At 39.4% G+C, this 21,859-nt stretch overlaps 1 protein-coding gene across 1 annotated transcript in view; it reads right to left on the reverse strand.

Annotated features, from left to right (window-relative positions):
- PREP (prolyl endopeptidase) overlaps nt 1-21,859 on the reverse strand; it is a 111,685-nt gene that overhangs the window by 11,033 nt on the left and 78,793 nt on the right. The window contains exons 12-13 of the mRNA XM_009893858.1: nt 7,011-7,147; nt 868-962 (exon numbers count right to left, since the gene is read on the reverse strand). Of these exons, the coding sequence (XP_009892160.1) occupies nt 868-962; nt 7,011-7,147 (232 nt within the window). The remainder of the gene's footprint in view (nt 1-867; nt 963-7,010; nt 7,148-21,859) is intronic.

The following is a 21,859-nucleotide window of genomic DNA, read 5'->3' on the forward strand; positions in this document are numbered from 1 at the left end:
TTTCACTGAAAGGGTTATTAAACATTGGAATAGGCTGCCCAGGGAGGGGGTGGATTCGCCCTCCCTGGAGGTGTTTAAAAAAGGGGTAGATGTGGTACTTAGGGACATGGTTTAGAGGTGGTTTTGTCAAGGTAGGTTGATGGTTGAACTTGATGATTTTAAAGGTCCCTTCCAACCTCAACAATTCTATGATTCTAAAAACCCCAAAAAGGTCAAATGCCTGCCTACAAGAAATTGGACCTCCCTAAGATGACACCTCACTGCACTTATGGAGCTAACTGTTTTCATAGGAACTTCAATTCATAAATTGTGCAGAAACAATCTGGAAGAGTTACATTCTGAACTCAAAAGTTCACACCTACTGTAAGGTTCTGCAAATGGTTTACTTTTTTGTGTGTGATACCAACAGAGTCTAAATAAGTCAGTGCTCGTCTTTAGGATCTAGAATTGCGGGGCCATGTGCAGCTGCAAATGACAAAAGAGGTATGTGAAAGCAAGCCAGGTCTCCGGCAATACAGACAGACATTTTTTGGAACACCAGTTCAAGATAAACAGCTGCATTTTCAAATCCTTACGTCTAGGGAACTTGATCTCACTTGAAAAAGGGCAATCATTTTCTCGGGAAACATTGTGTTTGTGCAAAACGATTTTTAAGTAGGTTGCAAAAATTAAAACAATCTAATGAAAATCATCAGATAACACTGGACAACGTACAGATCTAACATATAAGTAAGGAAAAAAATTACTTTTCTACAGAATAAGAAAAAGGCAAAAGGAGATGTGAGTATGGAAGAGGGAGTGAAGAGAAAATGTTGTAATTTTCATTGCTAAGCCTGCAGTTTTGTTTCTCTACTTGGACTGGTTTACCTTTGTGCCAGGTCTCTCCATATTCACCACCACCCCTGATGTTTGCCACTGCTAGAACACCACCTAGGTGTCGCACAAAAATAAGTCTTGACACACTGAAAAAGCAAACAGATAGAGGATTATTTTTAATTGCCAATTTTTATATCCCTACCACTTTTACAAAAAAAACTTTGAGGGAAAGATGTCTCCCAAGATCAACGATGAAATCGTGAATGAACTCAAACCTGAGTATCTGGGCTTTTTTCAATGATTACCCGTGGAAATGAAACCTTCTGAAGCCTTGGGAGAGGAAGAAACCAGTGCTGGTCCATTCTTCCTCCTTTAGTTCTGCACTTTGGAGAGTGGCCAGTGGTTCTGCCTAACAAAAGATCCCCCCAGGCCATGTCACCATTTTTTTTATTATCTTCAAAGCCTTCAGTGTGGGGACTAGAGCTATGCAGTGCCACTGGACCCCCACAACTTTCTGAAATGTTCCTCATCCATGGGTCCTCCATTTTTCCAGAGAAGAAAGGAAGGCTTAACCCAAATGAAGATAGCAAATTAAGACTTAAGATCAGCACCTGACATTTGTTTATGAGCAGGTATTTTCAATTTCTGCTTGATGTACTTTTTTGACCTTCATAAAACTATGTTTGCAAAGAAAAACTCTGCTTCTACCATTGTTTTGTGCTAGGGTCTGCAGTCAAGTTCTGGCCAATCCCCTTCTTATTTATTTTCCACTTACATTGCTAAATAAAAAATAAAGAGTAAAAAACAAAATTACGAGTTCTGCCTTTCCTAGTATCTCTAGAACCTGGCTGAATGCTGAAGTAGCATTTTATTTTTTTTTTAAATGCCAAATTGCAAACACATCAAAGCTATTGCTATCTTTTAAAAAGGGTCTGAAGTAATTTATATTATATTTAACAATTAAAAACAGAAATAGATCTCTGATCTGTTGAGGAAGTAGTTTAACATAGCAGAAACTGCGGATGGCAAACCACACATATGCCAAGGAGACCAGTAAAACATTAAAATTTAATCCCAACAAGTCTTTTTTGTTCTTATTTAAATTTCTTATTTACTTGAAATCTTTGCTCATGCAAGAAACCACTGCCTGCAGAAATTAATCCTGTTCAACCACAAGAGCAAGGACTGGGCCTTTTTATGTTTAAGTCCCCCTACTGCTTATCAGAAATGTCTTGAAAGACTCTGGTCCTACAGTGTGTCTGTCTCACGTGGATGTAGTATCGAAACAGGTAAATTTTGCATACCTCCCAGAGCAATTATCAATGTAATGGCACTTGTTCTTGAGAGTATATACCAAGGATTAAGGAAACAAAAAGAAAAGCAGAAGGATAACTGACAAGAGATTTCTGTATTTTCATAATCCATCAAAGGCAAAACCTTCCACCTAGGCTGATTATCTGTGGCAATCAGATGGCTCAGGAGGCATGAACTGTCTCTGTTGCTGTAAAATCAATTCTGAAGTCCATCACTGTGAATTGTATTTTTCTTAGATTGCTGTGACTTACTGATCAGATGCAAGATTGATATTCTATAAGCACACTGTGCAAAGGTCAGAGAGCATTATTTTGTCAAACTCCATGATGCCCAATTTCCACGAGTTGCTGCACAGCTGGTGTGGAGTAGCCTGACAGTAGGTTGCCTCATGAGATTGTGGCTGCTTAATTTTTGGTATGTTAGAGCCACAAAACCTCCCAGAATATTCTGCGCTTCTTTTCCCTGTCTCTGTCCCAAATAAAATCAATAGAAACCTTTTGGTCCAAAGTTACTTGATCTCCTAGTAATCAAAGGTAAGAAGTACAGGAATTGCAGGTAAGGTTAAGAGCTTGCTACCCAAATATATTGCCTAAGAATATTTAACAAATAAAAAATTCCAGAAAAGAGTCCATTCTCTTCCATCTGCTGAAAGAAACTGCCTGCCTGAGGGATCAGCATATTTAACCAGCAAAGAATCTGTGAGCAAAACCAAAGTATTGAGTGCACTCTATGCTGTCTGTGGTCTCCTCTAACAGAGATGATACCTTGATGATCATTTTTGGAAGTGTCTAAGTGACTTAGCAGCTCATGGAATATGCATTACTCTTATTATAGGAAGCTAGTCCCCATTTCCACAAGCAAACAATTTTTCTGTCGCACCCTCAATGGGACAAAGTCCAGAGTTTGGTAACAATCACTATATTGCCCAAATTATAGGTCAGGTTTAGTATATCTGTGCTCACTCCCAGCAATATTACTGGCATTTAGGCACTTCAGAAAACATTACCCCACATACCTCAACATATATACATCTAGTAATGTCACTGTCAATGACTGTTAATTAACACCCACCCCAGTATGGTCAGTAGTAAAGTGAGTCAGGACCCTAACTTGACCAATACTGTGAGGTAGATGTGTCTAGAGCTTATAACAAGCTTTCTCAAAGTGACTTTTAAGCTCAAGGAACCAGGTTTTGTAAGTATATAATCAGGACACATTAACTTTGTTAAAAAGTGAAAATTTCAAGTGACCAGACAGCACAAAATTCAAGTTCCATACACAACCCTGCTACTGCCACCTGTGTTCTTCCAGGTGGGTTCTTGCTTCCAGATTTGATTTCAAGTCAACAGTCAATTTGATTTCTGAGTCACAGCAGACTGCCCTGTTGCCCTGGATGCCTATGAAATGTCTCATTCTGCAGAGGAAAGTCTGGCTCCCTGCTCTTCCCAACAGTCTCTATAGCCTTTGCTCATTATTCTTGTTTTTCCTTCTCTCCTGGGAGACAGGGTAAAGAAAAAGAGTAAAGGAAAGGCCAACGGGGTCAGGAAGGAGCCAGTGGAGGAAGCAGGAGGTAGCTCCTTCCCTGGAGAACTCCTTCCAGACCCTAACACTCTTAAGGAGCATAACTTAAAAAAAAAAGAAAACAGGTGTTATTTTTTACAGTATAGAACAACATGGGAAGCTGTGCTTCAAGGAGCAAGCACTTTTTCCCAGAATTACTGACCTGCTGTCAGGTATTAGCTGACAGGGAAATGCAGGCTTGGGCACTGGTGATGGGGAAAAAATCCTGAGTCACTAGAGTTCGTTGCTTTCTTGGCTTTTGGAGAGCAGGAGGGAGTGGTAAGAAAGTAACCCAAAAGAGCAATCTTGCGCTCTGCACCATGGCTGCTGTGCTGCCTGACCCTTCTCTGTGCTCACAGTCTCTCCCTGCACCACCCCTCTGCTTAAAGGCTTGGTACAACCTGGCCCTGTAGCAGGGAGACGCAATTTCACAGTCTGCTGCACAATCAGCTGATGCATTAGAAATCGCTCTCCTGTACCCACACAGGGCACGTACAGAACAGTGAAGGGAAACGCGTTGGTTCCTACAGGGTAATTAGCCGAACCTGAGGCATTAGCAGTGGGTTTGTGATGGCATTTCCCCAGCAGCTCTGCCAAACCACGGGGGACGTTTCCACCAGCTTTCACTTGCACTCGCTATGCAGGCTGTACAATTAATGACAGTGCTCTAGCAGGCACCATACTCAAAATGCTACCAAATGCGGCTCTTGAGTCCAGAGGAGCGTATAAAAGATGCATGCTTGCATTCAAAAATAAACCACTGCTGTAACTGACTTCATGACTTTGGCCTATCATTCTCGTAGTTATTTCTGGATCCTCTGACCTGTTGGTTTGTTTCTATTGCTTTCAGTGAAAAAGATTTTATTTTCATTTTTTTGTGTTGGAGAAAAAATGAAACGCACCATCGGTTTCTGAATTAAGCAGAAAAAAGCTCCCGAAGCCAGAGAGCTGGCTTATGTTAATGGATGCGAAATACCAGTGAGGAAACATTGTACTAGCTTGAAGAAATACAGGACAGGAACGCACCACTGAAAAGGAGAAGATGGACTTCTTTGTGAAAAGTTATGAGCGCCTTAACTTCAAATAAAAAAATCAGGAATATTTATCCAGGAACTTGTTTGTTTGCTTTAGTAAAGGTAAGCAGGCTACTACTCGGGGCTATGTCTCAGCTCAGGATCAGGTGAACGATGTGGCAAGCCTCAGCTGTGACCATCCTGTGGCTGCTTTCTAGCACTTATGCCTGTGATACTGTACAAAAAAAATGACCGAATCGTGGTGTTGAGCTGTGGCCTGGAACAGCACTTGGCCCTGGGAACTCCTTGTGGAATACTACAGTATATAGTGACACGGATGTAGTCAAACATTACTTGAATCTGCCAGGTGAAGAGGCAATTGGACATCCTGGCATTCATTCACCATTACAATTTCCTTTCCCTGATCTTGCCTGGCTACTTTTGGAACATACTTCCTCACTGCGTACTCGATTCTCAGGTTATTAACCATAAAGATGCATTTGGAGGCTCTGGCTTTTCTTATTTTTCTTTTCGAAAGAGAAAGGCTGAGAAGCGGTATGCTGACATTACAGGGAGAGAATGAGGAGGGAGGTGTGGCCAATCATGTTTTATTTGCAGTGTCAGTAGGATAATGTATTTTGATCTGGAGGTGACCGACAGTTCTCTGTGCATATCCCATTTAAGGGACTGTTACAGGTTCATATTCTGATTTTATGAACTGTGTAATAGAAGTTTCACAGGGTTCAGGAAGACATAGGTCACTTCTCCCACCTCCCATCTTCCTCTCTTCTGACTGTCAGTTGCACCGTGTTTCTGGGACTCCTACGAGAGTCAACTTTTAACTTGCCAAAATGGCAGAAACCACCTGCTCTGTTTTGTTGGGATAGTTTTCTGCCATTCTTGTGAGGTAGATCAGCTTAGCACCAGGGCCAATGGATGGGAGGTGGAAGGAGGCACTGTGAGTTTCCTTCTCCTTTTGCCAGCAGACAGCTCGTGTCAGCTCTGCAGTATGTGAAATTTTACCTTAAATCCAGAGATACTTAATATTTACTTTAAAAAAGAAAACGTGCTATGTTTTATCAGTTTTCAGCATCTACAATAAACTGTAATAAATCAGTGCTTGAGCCTAATCTAAAAAGGAACTTAAAAACTATTCTGGTTATATAATTGTGCCTCTCAAAAACCACAGGAAATTAAAAATGTAGCTTTACAAGGCAGATAAAAAGCTTTCAAAAAAATCACAGAACACAAGATGGGAGGTCCATTGTTAGACAAGGTATTTGCTAGAAAGGATGAGAAACTGTAAATGCTATTTAGAAATACAATCACAATGGCCTGGAAAAGCAAGCACTACAAAGGATTTCTTGAAATGTGCTGACTCTAAAGCAAGACTGGTAGCACCTACACTTAATAGGATGGTTTCATAACAGATTATTGTTGTGTTGGTGAGCTGCTCTCCTGCTATCTGCAAAACTGCTCTCCATTCAGTCCTTGGCACTTCTGTTTTCCCCTGCCTCGCCTAGGAGCATTTCTTACATATTACAGACAATCACTGCCTCTTGGTAAGCCTATTCAAATTCTCTTGCTGAAGAAATAAGCCTTTTCTTCAAAGAGATCATCTTTTCAATAAAGCTTATGGCTTTTGAGGGCTACAAATCCTGTTTTGCACACAGCATTTTTGGTTTACAATGGGTTGCTTTGCATATGCAGAGCCCATATCATGTGCAACTTAAAACAGAATCATCTTTCCTCTTCCCCAATCACATAGGGACACAGTAGGATTTTGCTTCTGATGTAATTTCCTCAAAAGTATAATATGAATATACAGCCAAATTTTAATTATTTACATTCATTTAAACAAATACTTGGTTTTCTATAATATTTAGATGTAGGTAATTGTGCAACTTGGAAGAAAGAAAACTTCCTATGTTATTAATTCAGCAAAGGGCTCAAATACTTGATTAATGTATGTCCATATGGTTTTCTGTTGAGGTCAGTAACAGAGCAGAAAGAGGTTAAGGTGTAATCCAAAGGGCAGGGTGCCTGCTGTAAAACCCAGAAGAGCACAGCGCTTCTCTGCTCTGACATAGATTTCTTCTGTGACCCTGGGCAAAACCCCTGAATTCAGAACTAACAAAGCAGACAAACGATGCCTGGACACTGATGTGCAGTCCTTATGGTCTCCATCTTCCTTCTCAGGGACCTGAAATGCATGGCTCTGTCAGATCCATAGTCCACCCTGCCCTCAGTCTGTGACACTTGTTAATACCAGATACTTCAGAAGAAAGTATAAGCTACCCTGCTTACCTGTAGCTTGGTGTAATCGATATGTTGAAGCCTCCATATCCGTACAAGAAGGCAGGATGAGAACCATCCAATTTAATTCCTTTCTTGTGAATAATAAACATTGGGATCTTCGTACCATCTTTGCTAGGGTAGAAAACCTAAGACAAAAGAAAAAGAAATCGGAAATTTCTCCTCTTGAAATTTCAGACACTAGGTAACAGTGGACAGTGAAGAAAGAAACTGATGGTAGGATGGTGACTTACTGACACAAAACATTACATTATTTTGGATAACAGAGAGCTATGTTACTACCAAATAAATATGTAAAACTCTCTGAAGATCTGGTTTGTACAGCTGAAATCACAGAGAATTCCTTTATATCAGTTGATGCAGCAGTCTTTGCTTGTAAAAACATATATTTAATCACAAGCATAAGGCCAAAGATATTTAAAAAGTCACAGTATTTTGGTTTTAGTATTTATACATTGGCATTAATAACATTTCTCAACAGAGTGACTCCACACACCGGATTCAAGTCAAAGGAGTAAACTTTGAATAGCTGAAGACACTGTTTCTTACTAAGCCTTGTGAAAACAGCAAAAAGCTGACGCCTCATCACTTAAAAAAAGAGGACTAAACATTGGTCAGTCTTTTAGGGTTGTCTCAATGACCACCTCACCTCACCAGGGTGGTAACATAAGCCGTGACAGAAACTTTTGGAGCACTGGGTGCATTTTCAGGCATTACCTAAGCAGCTAGAACCAGGAGCCCTAAGGCTGCAGAACCCCCAAACCCATCCAGCAAGACGGAAGTACTTGCTGACTTCCAGGAAATCAGCTCCCAAAACACCAAGTATCCATGTAGCACGTGCTTTCACATGTCTTTCTATTACTGCCACAGCACTATGTGAATTTAAAACCTGAATTCCATATATGCAAACATAGACTGCAATTGCTTAACACAGTTTCCATATCTTGTTGTTTTGATGCATGTATCAGCCTGCATGCTCTAAATTAGGATCCAGCGTCTCTTATTTTGCCAGTCAAGCAAAAACACGTGGGCGTGAGTGCAGTTTACTGATTGTTGTAAAGTTCTGGCTGACGACTTTTCATTGCTTTAGTTTTGGCATCATCATTTGCAACTTCTAGTCTAACTCGAACAAAGAAGACGTAAATGAAGAATGACACTCTTATCATTTTGTTGTTTGTTTACAATCTCTGTGCTTTTAAAGGAAATAGTCCTACCATGCTTTATAAAGCACACAATCAACAGGATCTATTTTTATAGCACATGAACCTCAACAGTAATATGAACCAGTGCAACACATTTATTCTGAGCATCGCCTGTAATGTGAAACATGCAAATCCACATGGCATGTTGAAAACAAAATAATCACATTTAATTTTAGTTTAATCACTGCTATGGAAATGTGAGCAATTTCAAATTAAACAACATCTACCTCCGAAGGCTTCACCAAAACCTGTACACATATTCCAGACAAAATTCAGTATTTCACAGTTCCCAGCAGATGGAAAAATTCAGAACAAAAGCCTAGAGGCATTTTTACACAGATGAAATCACTGTTTCCAACTACTGCCATAACTATACCATTACTGACAAAGAGGTCACCAGAACTCACTGCAGTAGAATTCAAAGGATTTTCATTTTTAGTATTTAGCTGAATACTATAAACAAGTAAATATCAGACAGAAGAACTACTGAGGCTGGTGATGAGACTCCTCTCTAAAACGCTATCCATCAACTCCAGTTGCTGCTGGCAATTCACACCAGGTGTGCACCTGGCCCTCCTATGTTTCCAGTCACTTACTGCTGTTGGCCAGTCCTTTCCTGATGATTAAAGGATGCCTCTAATTTTCCTGCTTCTTTCTGCACAAGGGGATTTTTTTAAATAACTCTCTGAAAACTGTCTTCAGTAGGGCTTTTATCATCATCAGCTAAGATTAAATAACACACCATTAAATGAAAACTCAACAAAAAAAAAGATGCATGTCAAGGTGACATTTGCAATTTAGGTTTTCACTCCTATCTTTGCTAAAATAACGATTACCTCTCCCTCCAAGATGAACAAACAGGAGGGGATGGGGGTGGAAATCAATTCAGTGAGACACCGAGATATGAGATACGTGAAGCTATTTAAGCTTCTCCAAATAGACTATTTTCAACAACTGATTCAATCTCACCTTTAAATAAGGTGTTATCTCTGAAGCAAGTCCAATGGTTTATTCATGTAACCAATAAAGGGACGTGCTTCTATCTCAAAGATTAAGGTAAACTGGAAAGGGCAAACCCTAAATAGAAGAATTTCCCACGATGGTATTTCATGCCTAATTTTAGATGCTGTCAGCTTTTACAAGAGTAAATGCTCATAAAAGGGTAGTACTGTTTTCTGCTTTATCGCAGTTAGGAATGATCCACTTGTATTGGCCACATTATATTACTCATTACTCATATATTTTCAAATAAAGACTCTCATGTCCCTACAGCCATTAGCACATGTAAGAGGAGGACAAATTAGCAAAGTAATTTTGGAGGGAAAAGGATTGGGGACACTGCTTCAGACATAATGTTATGAATGATGAAACTCATCATTCAAGGAGGGACATGCTAAAAATAAAGATTTTCAGCCTCTAGGAATGTACCAGCAATGCTGTGTGGTTGACAGAGCACTCCTGCTGCATGCGACCCTTCGTGCTATTCTAGGACCATACCACTGGAGCAGTACAGCAGCCCCAAAATAGTTGTAGCTAGCTTCAGCTCACACTAATGTCCCTATCAGTCACACGGCAGAGGGGTCTCAGTGCCAGAAAGAATCTCTTTCCATTCAGATGCTGGAACCTGAGGCATAAATTTATGGCCCCTATTCTTCTTATTATGACCCAGGGAGAAAGCAACACTGTTCACACAATTATTCATTACTGTAAACTACATGAAGATTAAGCTATATAAGCTACGCAATCTTAGCCTTTCTTCTTTAGTGCATATATATATATTTATACAGTGTTGGGTGGGTTTTTTGTTTGTTTTTGATTGGTTGGGTTTTTTTAAACTTAGCATTTGAAAGTAATTTACACTCCTTTTTCACCTAAAAAGACAATGGATGTTTACTTCCAAGACAGTTTACAGAGTAAGTTTTACAAGTAAATACAATTAATGGCTGTGTGATAGGATTTGTAAATTTTCTTAGGAGTTAAATAGGATAAAAAAAGTTCTATCCATTCACTCCTGGGGAGGTCTTTGCCCTCCTAATTATTTTTTGCCTTTAATGTGTAATATTTATGTTAGATGAATCTTCACTTAGGAAAGAGGGAAACAATCAGCCAACACTGTAGACACAGACCTAAATTCAGAAAGACTCTACGTTTATCCACTTTTGCCTCTGCAGTGACAAGAAGCATCCTCTCTATGTCGTCACCAGGAGGCAAAACTAAGTATTTTAGCTTTTGAAAAGCTAGGAGGATTTGAAAGAGGGAGGTTGAAGACAAAGTTTTTCTTTCATTCGTCTATAGAGACAATATAGCCAGACATTGAGATTTACACACAGAACTAAAAATAATTTTGGCAGTCATCCACTATGCACTTCTCTTGTGAGTAAATATGGAATCAGCATCTTTGAATATTAAAGCAAGTGATACAATCATCACAACAAACAAAGAAATAAAACTAATCTGTCTGAATACTCACATTGTGCCACGGAATTAGAAATACTTAAAACTACTGAAAGTGGATAGGAAATTCCATTTTTACTCAGCAATTTGTGAGTATTCAGTTTCACTTTTTCTCCCTTTCAGAAATGTCTTCTCTATATATGGAGACATTACAAGATGTATGTAATTACAATTGTTCGGGGAAAAAAGTGCATGTGGACCTGAAATCACTTTACTTTTACTAAACCAAAAGTCCTTCTAAGCAAAAACCAACCTCAAACTTGTACCAATTTAAAATTAACCTTATAAAGGTAAGATTCAACACAGGTTTTGAAATACTGCTGTAAAACACAGAATAAAAAATAATCTTATTAAAACAGGTCCAATGCATGTATTTTTAAGCTGTGAACAATAACTGAATGTCTAGAAACCTTTTTGCTGACTCACTCAATAATAGCAAAAAGAATTAAAGTCCAATTAAAAAGTATTTAGTTTGGCTTTTCAGAAAGAATTATTTCCTGCAGATAGTAGATGAATTTTACATATAAAAAGAAACTTTGACTTCTGGGACTTGAAAACACCCCTTAAGTCACAGTAGGCTAATTATTCTTAGAAAGCCACTAGTGATTCTAAAAATGTCTCTCCCAACCTCTCTTTCAAGATTAGGTACTACATACCAGAGATATCAATTCTTTCCATGTCTTCGTGTGATTGATCAAAACCAGGTAAGATGTCATTAGATTGACATTCATTGTGCGAAATGACGAATGATTTTATAAAGAGCAACTAAAAAGGTAAGTCATGCTAGAATGCTCCCCATTAAAAATCCATGTTCAATAATTTAGCTTTAATAATACCAACAGAATGCCTTTAAAACGAGTTTTTTTCCTGTCTTCTATATTAGTTTTACTGAGATAATTCCTTTTCCTTTGAAACAAATACCGGATGTAGCAGTCATGTCAAATTTAGCAATTATTTTCTGCTTCTAGGTAAGAGCAGCTGCCCTCACATACAGCTGCTGTGATTCCACTAGCGGCCAGCCCAAAGTTACAGGCAGCGCTAGAGAAGCACAGTACCCGGTTGAGTCCCCGCAGAGACAGGCAGGAGTGAAGCACGCGTGGCTGTGTTGAGTAGTTGATCAAAGGGAATGACTACTTCAGTTTTTATTTCCTGGAACTGCGTTTCAAGCATCCAGTTTCACATAAAGTATTTCCTTTATTAAGTGTGAAATGAAGATTTTTCATCACAACAACATTTGTGTTTTGAGATTGGGGGAAGAAAAGCATAAGGAATTCATAGTAAATTACTTAGCGTTGCTAACGTTTTCCCAAACATCACAAATGCTTTGTGAATGGCTTACCAGTTTAAAAATCCCCCACAACTATCTTCAAAAGGTGACTGGAAGAGTAAACTTAAGGGAGTAGTCCCTGGAGAAAGCTTTCTTTCACAGACTGTGGCATCAGGGTGTTCGAACCTGTATTTAGGTACAGAGATAATGGCGCCTGAGGCTGAACAATGCTACACAGCAACACCTCCCACTGATAAGTCCTAATAATAGCTGCCACTCGGGGCTTCGAAAGGCAAGTCACAAAGACCCTGCCTTCACACCAGCAAGTCTGAACAATTCAGCACTGGCAGGCAGGGAGAAATCCTCATGGAGATGCCAGGGCAGAAATCTCATCCATTCAATCCCTGATCACCTCTGCCCTTACAAAAAACCTGATACTACTCTGGGGCTAAAGACTATGTAGCACATCACAAGCAAAACGCCTTATTTATTGCAGCAGTGGCACGGACCCAAGTACAAGACCACCAGTGGCCCCACGGACAACTCTAGCTGCCCGCCAATGATCACTGTAAGAGCAGCTCTTACTAACCACCAGGTTTTTTTTATTCCTATACACAGGATGAACCAGAAGTCAGAGAACTATTACCACTACACAGCAAATCCAAAGCATCTGAGGTTTCCTTTCTTCATAGGGGAATCCTCATCAATCTTCTTTAAGCTTCTTAAATTAGCTTCAAAGCAATTCTGTGCGGGTTGCAAAGCTCGCTTAATACAGAACTGGACAGGGGCCAAAGTAACTCAGTAGGGTAAAAAATTCATGCAGGTAAAACCCAGAAAGAAGAACACCCACTGCAGACATTTGCAAAAGCACTATGAAAATAATCAGGAAACCTTTTAGAAGAAATTGTTTCACCACCCACCCACTGGGACAAAAAGCAGCCTCACGCTGACAGAGGCAAAGTGCCAGGAGATGGTCTTTCAGAAGAAATGCCTCCTTACTAAGTTCGGCTGCCTAGCTGCAAATGACTGCAGGGAGGTATCTCCCAGGGTGGTGGGAGGAGGGAGGGCAAGGCAAGAGAACACTAATGGCTGAAAGTTCAAAAATACTGCAGGACCAGCATGGCAGAAATTGCTTTGAAATCACACTTTTCTAGATTAGTTAAAAGGCAGCACTGCCTTTACACAAAACCGTAGTGGTAAATGGGATCCAATGAGACCCCTCTACTCCACTTTTGCAACCTGAAAGACTTCTTGTCTCTTCTGTTTACCCTCTGCCCCTTTCAGTGTGATCTCTGATCTTCTTGCAGCAGAATAATTAGCTTCTGCCATGTACAGTTATTCCTTTTCTTTAATCAATTTGCCTTAAAGAAAACTTAGTGTACAGCATAGAGACAGACAGATATCAGATAGGTAACATTTACCTTTTGAGTTAAATATACATAGTAGTCATGTTAAACAGAAAAACGTCCTGGGGACAAAGTTACAGTCTCTTTCTTGAATTACCTCTGTGCTTATACATTCAAGAAATATATTACTATGAAGTAGCACAGCGTGAAAAAAACAAATGGCTGTCTCAATGGAAGTAGCACACTGTTATAAACAAAAACATAAATAACAGCTGCTGGCTAGTGCAATTTCTTTCATTAAATCAAGCTTTACTTCATTGAGAAAACTGCTCTGACAGGAAACAACTCACTGAAACTCACTTCATTAGAAAGCAAACACCACTCATCTTTACCACGCTGGAAATAATTTCAGGTTGTAATGATAAATGCTGTAAGAATAAAAATGTAGAGAAAACTTAACATGGGATAAGCAAGGGGGAGAACTTACCTTATTCAAGCTACTCCACAATAACTACTCTTATTTATGCTTTCACGCTGTGGTAGGTACACACATCTAATTCAACATGCTGAGAAAGAGCTACATTCACTCAAACAGTAACTGGCTAATTCAGCTTTTCTGTTTTTGACTCTACCTTGCTCAAAACTGGCTTGGTTATCTCAACACAGGCCCGCTGTTGAACTTTTATGAGCTTCAAAAAGATGACACAACCCCTGTTGGTTTTTCTGCCTAAGGCAGGGGCACCTGCACAGTTCAGGGTGCTCAAATTTCACCTGTAAACCTGTATCCGAAAATTCTTGCACAGAACAAATTCAGTCTTGACACTGGTGACGTCAAGTGCCTAGCTTGTGTCAAAGTCCCAAGAGGACCCACATATTCCACTCACATTGCCAAGAAGCTTTATTTATGCCTTTCAATAGCTGGATAATTTCAGAGCACTCTGCTCTCTCTCTTCCTTAGAGAAATCATATCATGTTTAGAGATGTCAAGTTCGCTACCCAAAACCAGAGGCACTATAAATCACTAAATACCTACAAAAATTCGGTGTGGCTAGTACAATATTGAAAAAAATAGCTGATACTCTTCATTCCTACTTTTTGGTTTGAAAAGAAACACAAATCATCTACACTGGACAATGTGTGTTTCATTTATCCTGTGAATATTTATTCTGAAGAATTTACTGAAATAAACAGGTCACTTAGAAGTATTGTGAAGCACTTCTATGTGCAGTTTCTCACTCAAATTACACTACAAATAAATTAATTGTGAGATTTAAGCTTGAATTCAAAGTTACCCATTTGTGCCCCACATGTTTAAAAAAAAAAAAACAAAACAGAACGGCAGCATAAGGGAAAAAAAATTCCCCCAAGAATGGTCAAGGATAGACTAAAGTCCTAGAAAATATATGGGGTGCAAGCTTAGAATAAAATAATTCTAATGATCAGATGCTATTGATTTAAACAGTTGTGTCTTGGAGACCACCTCCTTGCTGTGGAGACAGTACTTCAGGCTCATCTATTGTTTTCACATTTGCAGTACTCATTATACAATGAAGAAAACCCACCCAGCAAATAGAAAGAAGACAAAGAGAATTATGAGAATAAATTTTTGTGACATTGTTGTAACAATACTTAGGGAAAAAAATTAAACCAAAACTAGTATAAAGCAACCCAGCAAAAATTTCACTGGACAGTGTAATTTCCAGACAGATGTCATAACCAAGACTTTAACGTACTTCATAACAGGAACTCCAAGAAGTGTGCTGATGCATCCCTATAATACTGTTGGAACAAGGAGGAGAAAAATGAACAAGAAGAATGCCTTTTTTTTTTTTTAAGCCATAAGACTAAGGACAGCTTGCAGCAATCTTTTCTTTCTTGGGCAAAATGAGAACAAGACAGCAACATTCAACAAACACATCAGTCATGAGGAATTCAACTACTAATAATCAACTACTAATAAATCAACAGATCAAATGTCTAATGATGTCAAGTCAACTTCAGTTCAAAAAACACCAGTAAGTAGAAGGAAAAAGTCAGGGATGTTCCTATTGATAAAAGATTACCTGATTTTAGGTATTCTACCATTATTCTTTGAAGCTTTTCTGCATCTTGTCTATTTTCAGCTGTTAGCAGTGATCACTGTGCACTATTACTTTCAAAAATAATTGACAAATTGGCTGAAAAGCAAGCAGTTCAGGGAGCTGTCAGAGAGAATTTATTTATCAATTCTTCCCTGTCCATGAGAACAGCATGCCAGAACTAAGGAAATAATCTACTTCTTTATATCATTCATCTACACAGTTGAAAAAATGATTTCTATGAACAATAATGACATTTCTAGGAGGCTTCCCCTGTCGCATAAATTTCCTGGGAGATGTCTCAAGGACAGAGCAGAAATAATTAATCTAAGGAAAGATGATATTCTATCAGTACCTCTGGGCAGCGTTGTTAAAATCGAATCAACCGCTAAATGAAGATGCAAACTAGTTTACCCTTAATAAAATTGCGCACTGATGAATTTGTACTGGATCATAGGCAGACAAAAGCCCACAGAAAAAACTCACATAGTTAGTGACTGAACTGTTTCTGGGTGGAAATTCAACTGCTACCTCCCTTCCTTTTCCTTGGGGAAAAAAAAAAAAATCTTTCAGAATGCCCCAAGATTTCATAAGTTTTAAATTTTTACTACTTCTGATCTTTTACTAAGGGACAAGAGAGAAGTCTCCTGAACGATCCCACTCATATGAGTGTCCCACATACACAAGTTGACAACTACATCTCTGGATACTTACTGAAGCACTTTGGGTTTAGTTTGTCCTCTCTCTTCACCAGTGAATGACAATTTCAGAAAAAAAAACCCAAGCCAAAACGCCAAATCTGTCTAGATAAAAAGCTATTGACTGAGAAGCTTTTTTAGCTCTGCCTTACATCGTATTAGTGCAAATTTTTTCTGTTTGGTATAAATGGAGACTATGGTGTTTGAAAGCATCCAGCAACACCAACATGTTATTAAGAGGTTTGACTGTGCCACAGAGCACTGATAAAAGATAAGTTTTTGAGAGGTTCTCCAAACCCCCCTCATTTTAATTTAGTAAAAATTATTTTCTCAGTATAAACTGAACGGCTCATAAGTATTATATGACCATCTTGGTTAATATGCATCATTTCTAAGATAATCACATTCACAGTGAAAGCAAGAGTTGTAGCTTTAGTTTACAAGATATGCTATATTTGCTTCCCTTTTTTCCTTACAATTGCAGAGTCTGCTCCAAGTAGCGGCCACGCAGCCTCACGTACTTTGCAGAGGCTGACGGCTTATGGACAACTTAGGTACACTAAGCCTGAATCAAGTCTATGCAAGATCTCACCAACGTTTGAAATTGCTATTTTCCATTAATATTCCCCGCTCTCAACTCTATTAATCCGTTTTCCACCATAGTATGAATGTTAATTAACAACAACAACAAAAAAACCCCATCCTAATCCACCAAGCAGTTTTGGCCCTGGGAGAAGAGAGCAAGGAGAATTTTATTGGGCTGCTGTGATATATATTAGAAGTTTACCTGCATTTTTCATTAGTTTTAAATATTACCAGTTAGAATTTGTTTTTGTCCCCTGTATGTAGTTAACGCATAGTTCTAATTATTAATTTTCCGAATGTATAATTTATTTCTATGCCTCGTTTTCAAGCCATGGTTGGTAAGGGCCCTGCAATGGCCTGCGTTTGTGTGCTATCCAGCACACCGGTGAACGCGACTAAACCTCCCAAGTGCTACGATAACCCAAGTGAATAAAGGAGTAACAACCTTCTATTTTGTTCTCTGCAGGCGGCTGTACTACCTTAAACCTCTTGGTATCAGTTGTACGCCAAGCCTCATAAAGGACTGCATAAACTAGTTACCAACTAGTGTGCGCTTGGAGACCTGCAGCTCTGAAACACAAACCTCCCAGCTCTGCCAGAGCTGCTTCCACGCTGAAAACACCCCAGTTCCCTGGTAGCCTACAGGGACACCATTCAGAACGAGAGATGCATCCACTGTAAAGTATTTAAACGGAATATGGAGCTGTGGGGAAGCTTAATTGCCAACAGGAAACACTGAGACGCTGCAGAAAAGCGGGGAAAAGGGAGTGCTTTCTGGAAAGAGAAACAAACAAAAGGCAAAACTACCCGAAAAAGTAAAATATAAGCCAGTAAGGCCAGAAATGCGACATACTACACACTGACAGGTGCAGTCCCCTACAGGATAGGGAACAACCGACCAAAGAAAGTAATTCAGAAAAGTATCTTGCAGTTATAGTACACACCAAACTGACCTTAAACAAACAACGAATTGTTAGGGAAAAGGCAAACTCTATACTGGGACATATAAGCCAAAGTCTCACCCACAAGAAGTATGAAGTAATGGTTTCTGCTGTATTCAATATTTGCAAAGCCTCAGCTAGAGAGCTGTGTTCAGTTTAAATCATGGCACATCATGTGCTGCCCATGTAAAGAGAACCCAGGGAAGGAAAAAAAGAGTGATAGGAAGCTCAGAAAATACAATCCGCTAGAAAAACCGAACAGACTGCAGGTTTGGTTTTTTTTTTTTTTTTACATCTAAAGCAAAAAAATTGCAAGGACACATGGCAACAGTGCCTAAATATACAGAAGTTTGCTGTAACTAGAAAGAGAATTACCTCTTTTCCACGTCTGTCAGGGACACAAAGCAATGCATTTCATCTGCGGCAAGGGAATTTAGGTGAGACCTTGTGGCAGACACCCCGCTCCCTGCCTTCCTGCAAAAGCTTTTTAACAGTAAATACAGTGAGACACTGGGACAGATTGCCTAGGGAGACTGAAGGCTTTTAAGCACAAGGCAGACAAAAGCCAGTCAGGACTGGTACAGGCAGAAGTGACCTGCCACAGAGCCCAAGACAGATCAGCACGCTCTAGCCTTGGTAGCCACGATGGCCAGCTCTGGGACATGGTTATCTGACCATGCTGCCACCACATCCAGCCACATCCAGGCACTGCAATTCTTCCCTTTCCCAGTTTTTCTGCCCTTTGGTTATTACAGTAGCTCTGCCACAGGTTCTTCTGTTCACAACTGCAACATCCCCTGCTGGGCAGTAACAGCTGGTTTCTCTCTTCTTGCAGGAAAAGCCAGTATCCTGCCTCTTGGAGTACAATGGATTAGATGATCTTTTGAGATTGCTTTTGCCCATGTTTTATACGATTTCAAGAAGGCTTCAAAAGTAGAAGTGGAGAAGACAACGGGACTGAAAGAGAACAAGTGCCTCCCTTCTCCCTTTCATAAAACCGTAATTGTTTGAGAGATGCGAAGGCCATCCAGGGAGTTTACATGTATAATAAAATCTACATGAACAACTAATCAGAATAGAAGTTCATTCAAAAATCCACCACTTGAATTGAGAATCTGTACTAGTTACATTTCAGAAAATGGATTAAATTTGTAAACACTAAAAAAGTAAATGTTAAAATTAAAAAAAAAAAGAAAAATTTTAAAACTTGCCAGTATATATATTACAGATGTGTAAACACCTATAAACAGAACGCACAATATTTTATTCTCAAGTAGCATGGGCTTCACTAACAAGCAACTATAACTACTATTGTTCTGCAAATGTGTCCAAGTATAACACCATCCTGTAGCAGACATAGATATATACCTGTGCATATAACTCACTAAATGTAAGTCCCCTTCTTTGGAAACCTAAGGACTACTTAATAGACTTCGATGACACTGCTAGTGCAGTACTGAAAAAGACAACCAGAAGAGTCTGGTTGTCTCGGTGGCCTGGTAAAGGAATTCAGTGTGCTTCCCTGCTAGATCAATGGCTCGAATGCTGGCCCGCACCAGGGATGACTGACAACTGCGATCTTCTAAGGATATTTTGCCAGCTGTGTGAATAAAACCAACGACTGTGGTCCCAGAGCGATTTGTCTTCAATGAAGCATTATCATCAGAGTTTAACACCCTCCTGGGTAGGCTCCACAAGGCAAAGTAATGGGTGGGCAGATGGATAGAAGAATTCCCACACTTGCAGAGGAGCATTCTCATTGTGAACAATGCTGGCACGGCAAAGTTTGACATTTAGCCTCAACAAAGGGACAGAGAAAAGAAAAGTGGTAGCTGCTACTACTTTCTTTCAGCAGAAATACATGCAGTCTTTTGCATGCTGAAATATTCCATTTTTATGCCTGCTTGGTCTGAGCAAGACTTGAACAGCCACAAAGAAGCTTCAGAGTAGGTTGTTTTTTTTTTGTGGAAGCATCCTGTGTATTTCATCCTCCACCACTGATGGAATTGGCATTCAATCTGCCCTATACAAGACACACAAGCACCGTACTAATCAAAAGATAGGGTTCTGCCAGCATTTAATACTATTAAAAACATTGGGAGTGGGGGCTTTTTATCAATGCTGAAGATTTATGAACCACTACTTGTGTAAGACTTTAATAACTGGCTTGATTGTCAAAACCACATCTGAAGACTCAACTCTGAGGATCAGCAAGAAGAGGAGTAGCAAACCACTGCCATTGGAACAGCAAACCATCAAAACGCATCCACAGTGCAACACCTCATCAAGTGCAACCACGGACAAATTTCACTCTGAATGGTTCTGCTCCTGTAGAATGAAGCTAATAATACTCACTACCTTTGCGAAATAACACTGATATGCTCATACAAAAGGGAAAAGAAAAGTTTAAGGAAGATTCCCACTGAGAATCATTAAATAGAATTCTTACTTATCTTGTGAGTAAGGGAGTTAATTAAAATAGTAATGTGTTCATGGTTAATTACTGGAGATGAGATCAATCACAGGAGTGAATATGAAAGCTGGAGAAAAAAGGGAAGGGAAAAAACCTTCAGTGATTTGTTTACAAAGAGGACAATAAATGAGCATTTCCACTCCAACAATATTCGCATTTTTATCTCTGTATCAGCAAAGAATCTACCTACTGAGGTTCCTGAAGGTTTAAAAACACATGTTCACTTAAGGTGTCCAAGTGAATGACATTTTTAATCTCTTTTTCCCGATGGCAAAATGTATTTAGCCATTTATAGCAAAAAGCAAACATATTTTTTATTCACAACTAACAATGCACTCATTTAAGACATGGGAGGCTGTTAATCCTTAAAGCTCTTGTTTAAAACTCCTGTGTGTAAAAAGGGATTCTCTACATTATGTTCAATGGTTACAGCTCTCTTTTAATCCATGTTATTTCACTTCGTGTTTCAAGAAATTCTGAGAAAGAAATGGAGCACAGAATGCAGCGTGGGATCAAGTATGCCAACTAACACCTGCCTTCACTAGAAAAGTGGAAAACAAACCACTACAAGTTCAAACAAAAGTTCTACTGAGTAAGGCACAAGAAGAATATTGCAGAATAAATTTTAGTTAAACTATTAAGCAGTCACTTTGCTTGCAGACTTAAACCAAATGTTTTTATCACGTCTTGAGTATGAAGATTCTACAGACTCTCTCTAACATTTTAAGCAGCTCTTCAATTCCATGCACACTGAGCAGAAAAAGAAACAATCTAATATTAAAAGCTTGGGACTAGTAAATCACAAAGCCCGTATGACGATTCAAATGAACACAGGGACTGGTATTTTTATATTATCCCACCACACTGTGTGGTCTGGTATTGTAAGAGTAGTTCTGTACTCCTCCGTCCCAAACCACATTTCCATTGTTCTGCATTCTGCTGAACAAAAGCTCCCAACATCCTAAACCGTGCAGCAATCCTCTGGTATGCAATAAGGGGATAAAGCAACCCCTGACATTTAGACCTCAAAACAGAATTGGAACTGGATCGGTGAAGAAAGCAATGTAAAATCCTATCACTTCCTCCTCTTTCTTGGAATATGGAGATCTGGTTCCTACTCCAGACACTTAGGGAATATCACGGTCTGCCAGAATTACTCATGTGAATTATCTGAAGTGCACTGGATGGGGCTGCTTAAACATGGGTGTAGAGCCAACTGCTACTTCTCTGCTCAGGATTTAAAACTTCAAGAGCACATAAGGTCATTATGGGAAATCCTTCACTTACTCTTCTAGACAGAAAGTCCTCCACACTGACAAGTTCCCCCCTTAAAATGAAGTATACCATGGTTGCAAATATGTAACATATTTAATACACAACCTCTTGGCTTTCAAGAAATACAGGCCCTTAAAACTAGAGGACTACATTTGCAGTTAAGTGTTTCTTCCCTGACCTGCAGTTAGAAGAGGTAACGGCAGATTAAAGTAGTGTTTGTAATAGCCACACACCAAGTGTGTAAGGTGCTAAATTCACATCGGCAAACAGCCAATACTGCCACAGTTGTCACTGTGGTTTTTGTTGATGTCCTCCACAGTGAGACTGTTGTCTTAGCGCCAAAACCACAGCTATTGCCAAAACACTGGCAGAGATCAGAGCTGAAGACTTCAGTCTTCTTCATGGGAGCTCTGATGGAAGCAGCTTAAAGCTCATTCCTCCCTTTAAGAGGGCAGGTGTCTGCCACACTGTGACAAGCACTAAAACTGGTGTATTGGTGCATTTCTTCACAATTTCTTCAC

Source organism: Charadrius vociferus, unplaced genomic scaffold (assembly GCF_000708025.1).
Source record: "Charadrius vociferus isolate BGI_N301 unplaced genomic scaffold, ASM70802v2 scaffold129, whole genome shotgun sequence".
NCBI lineage: Eukaryota > Metazoa > Chordata > Aves > Charadriiformes > Charadriidae > Charadrius > Charadrius vociferus.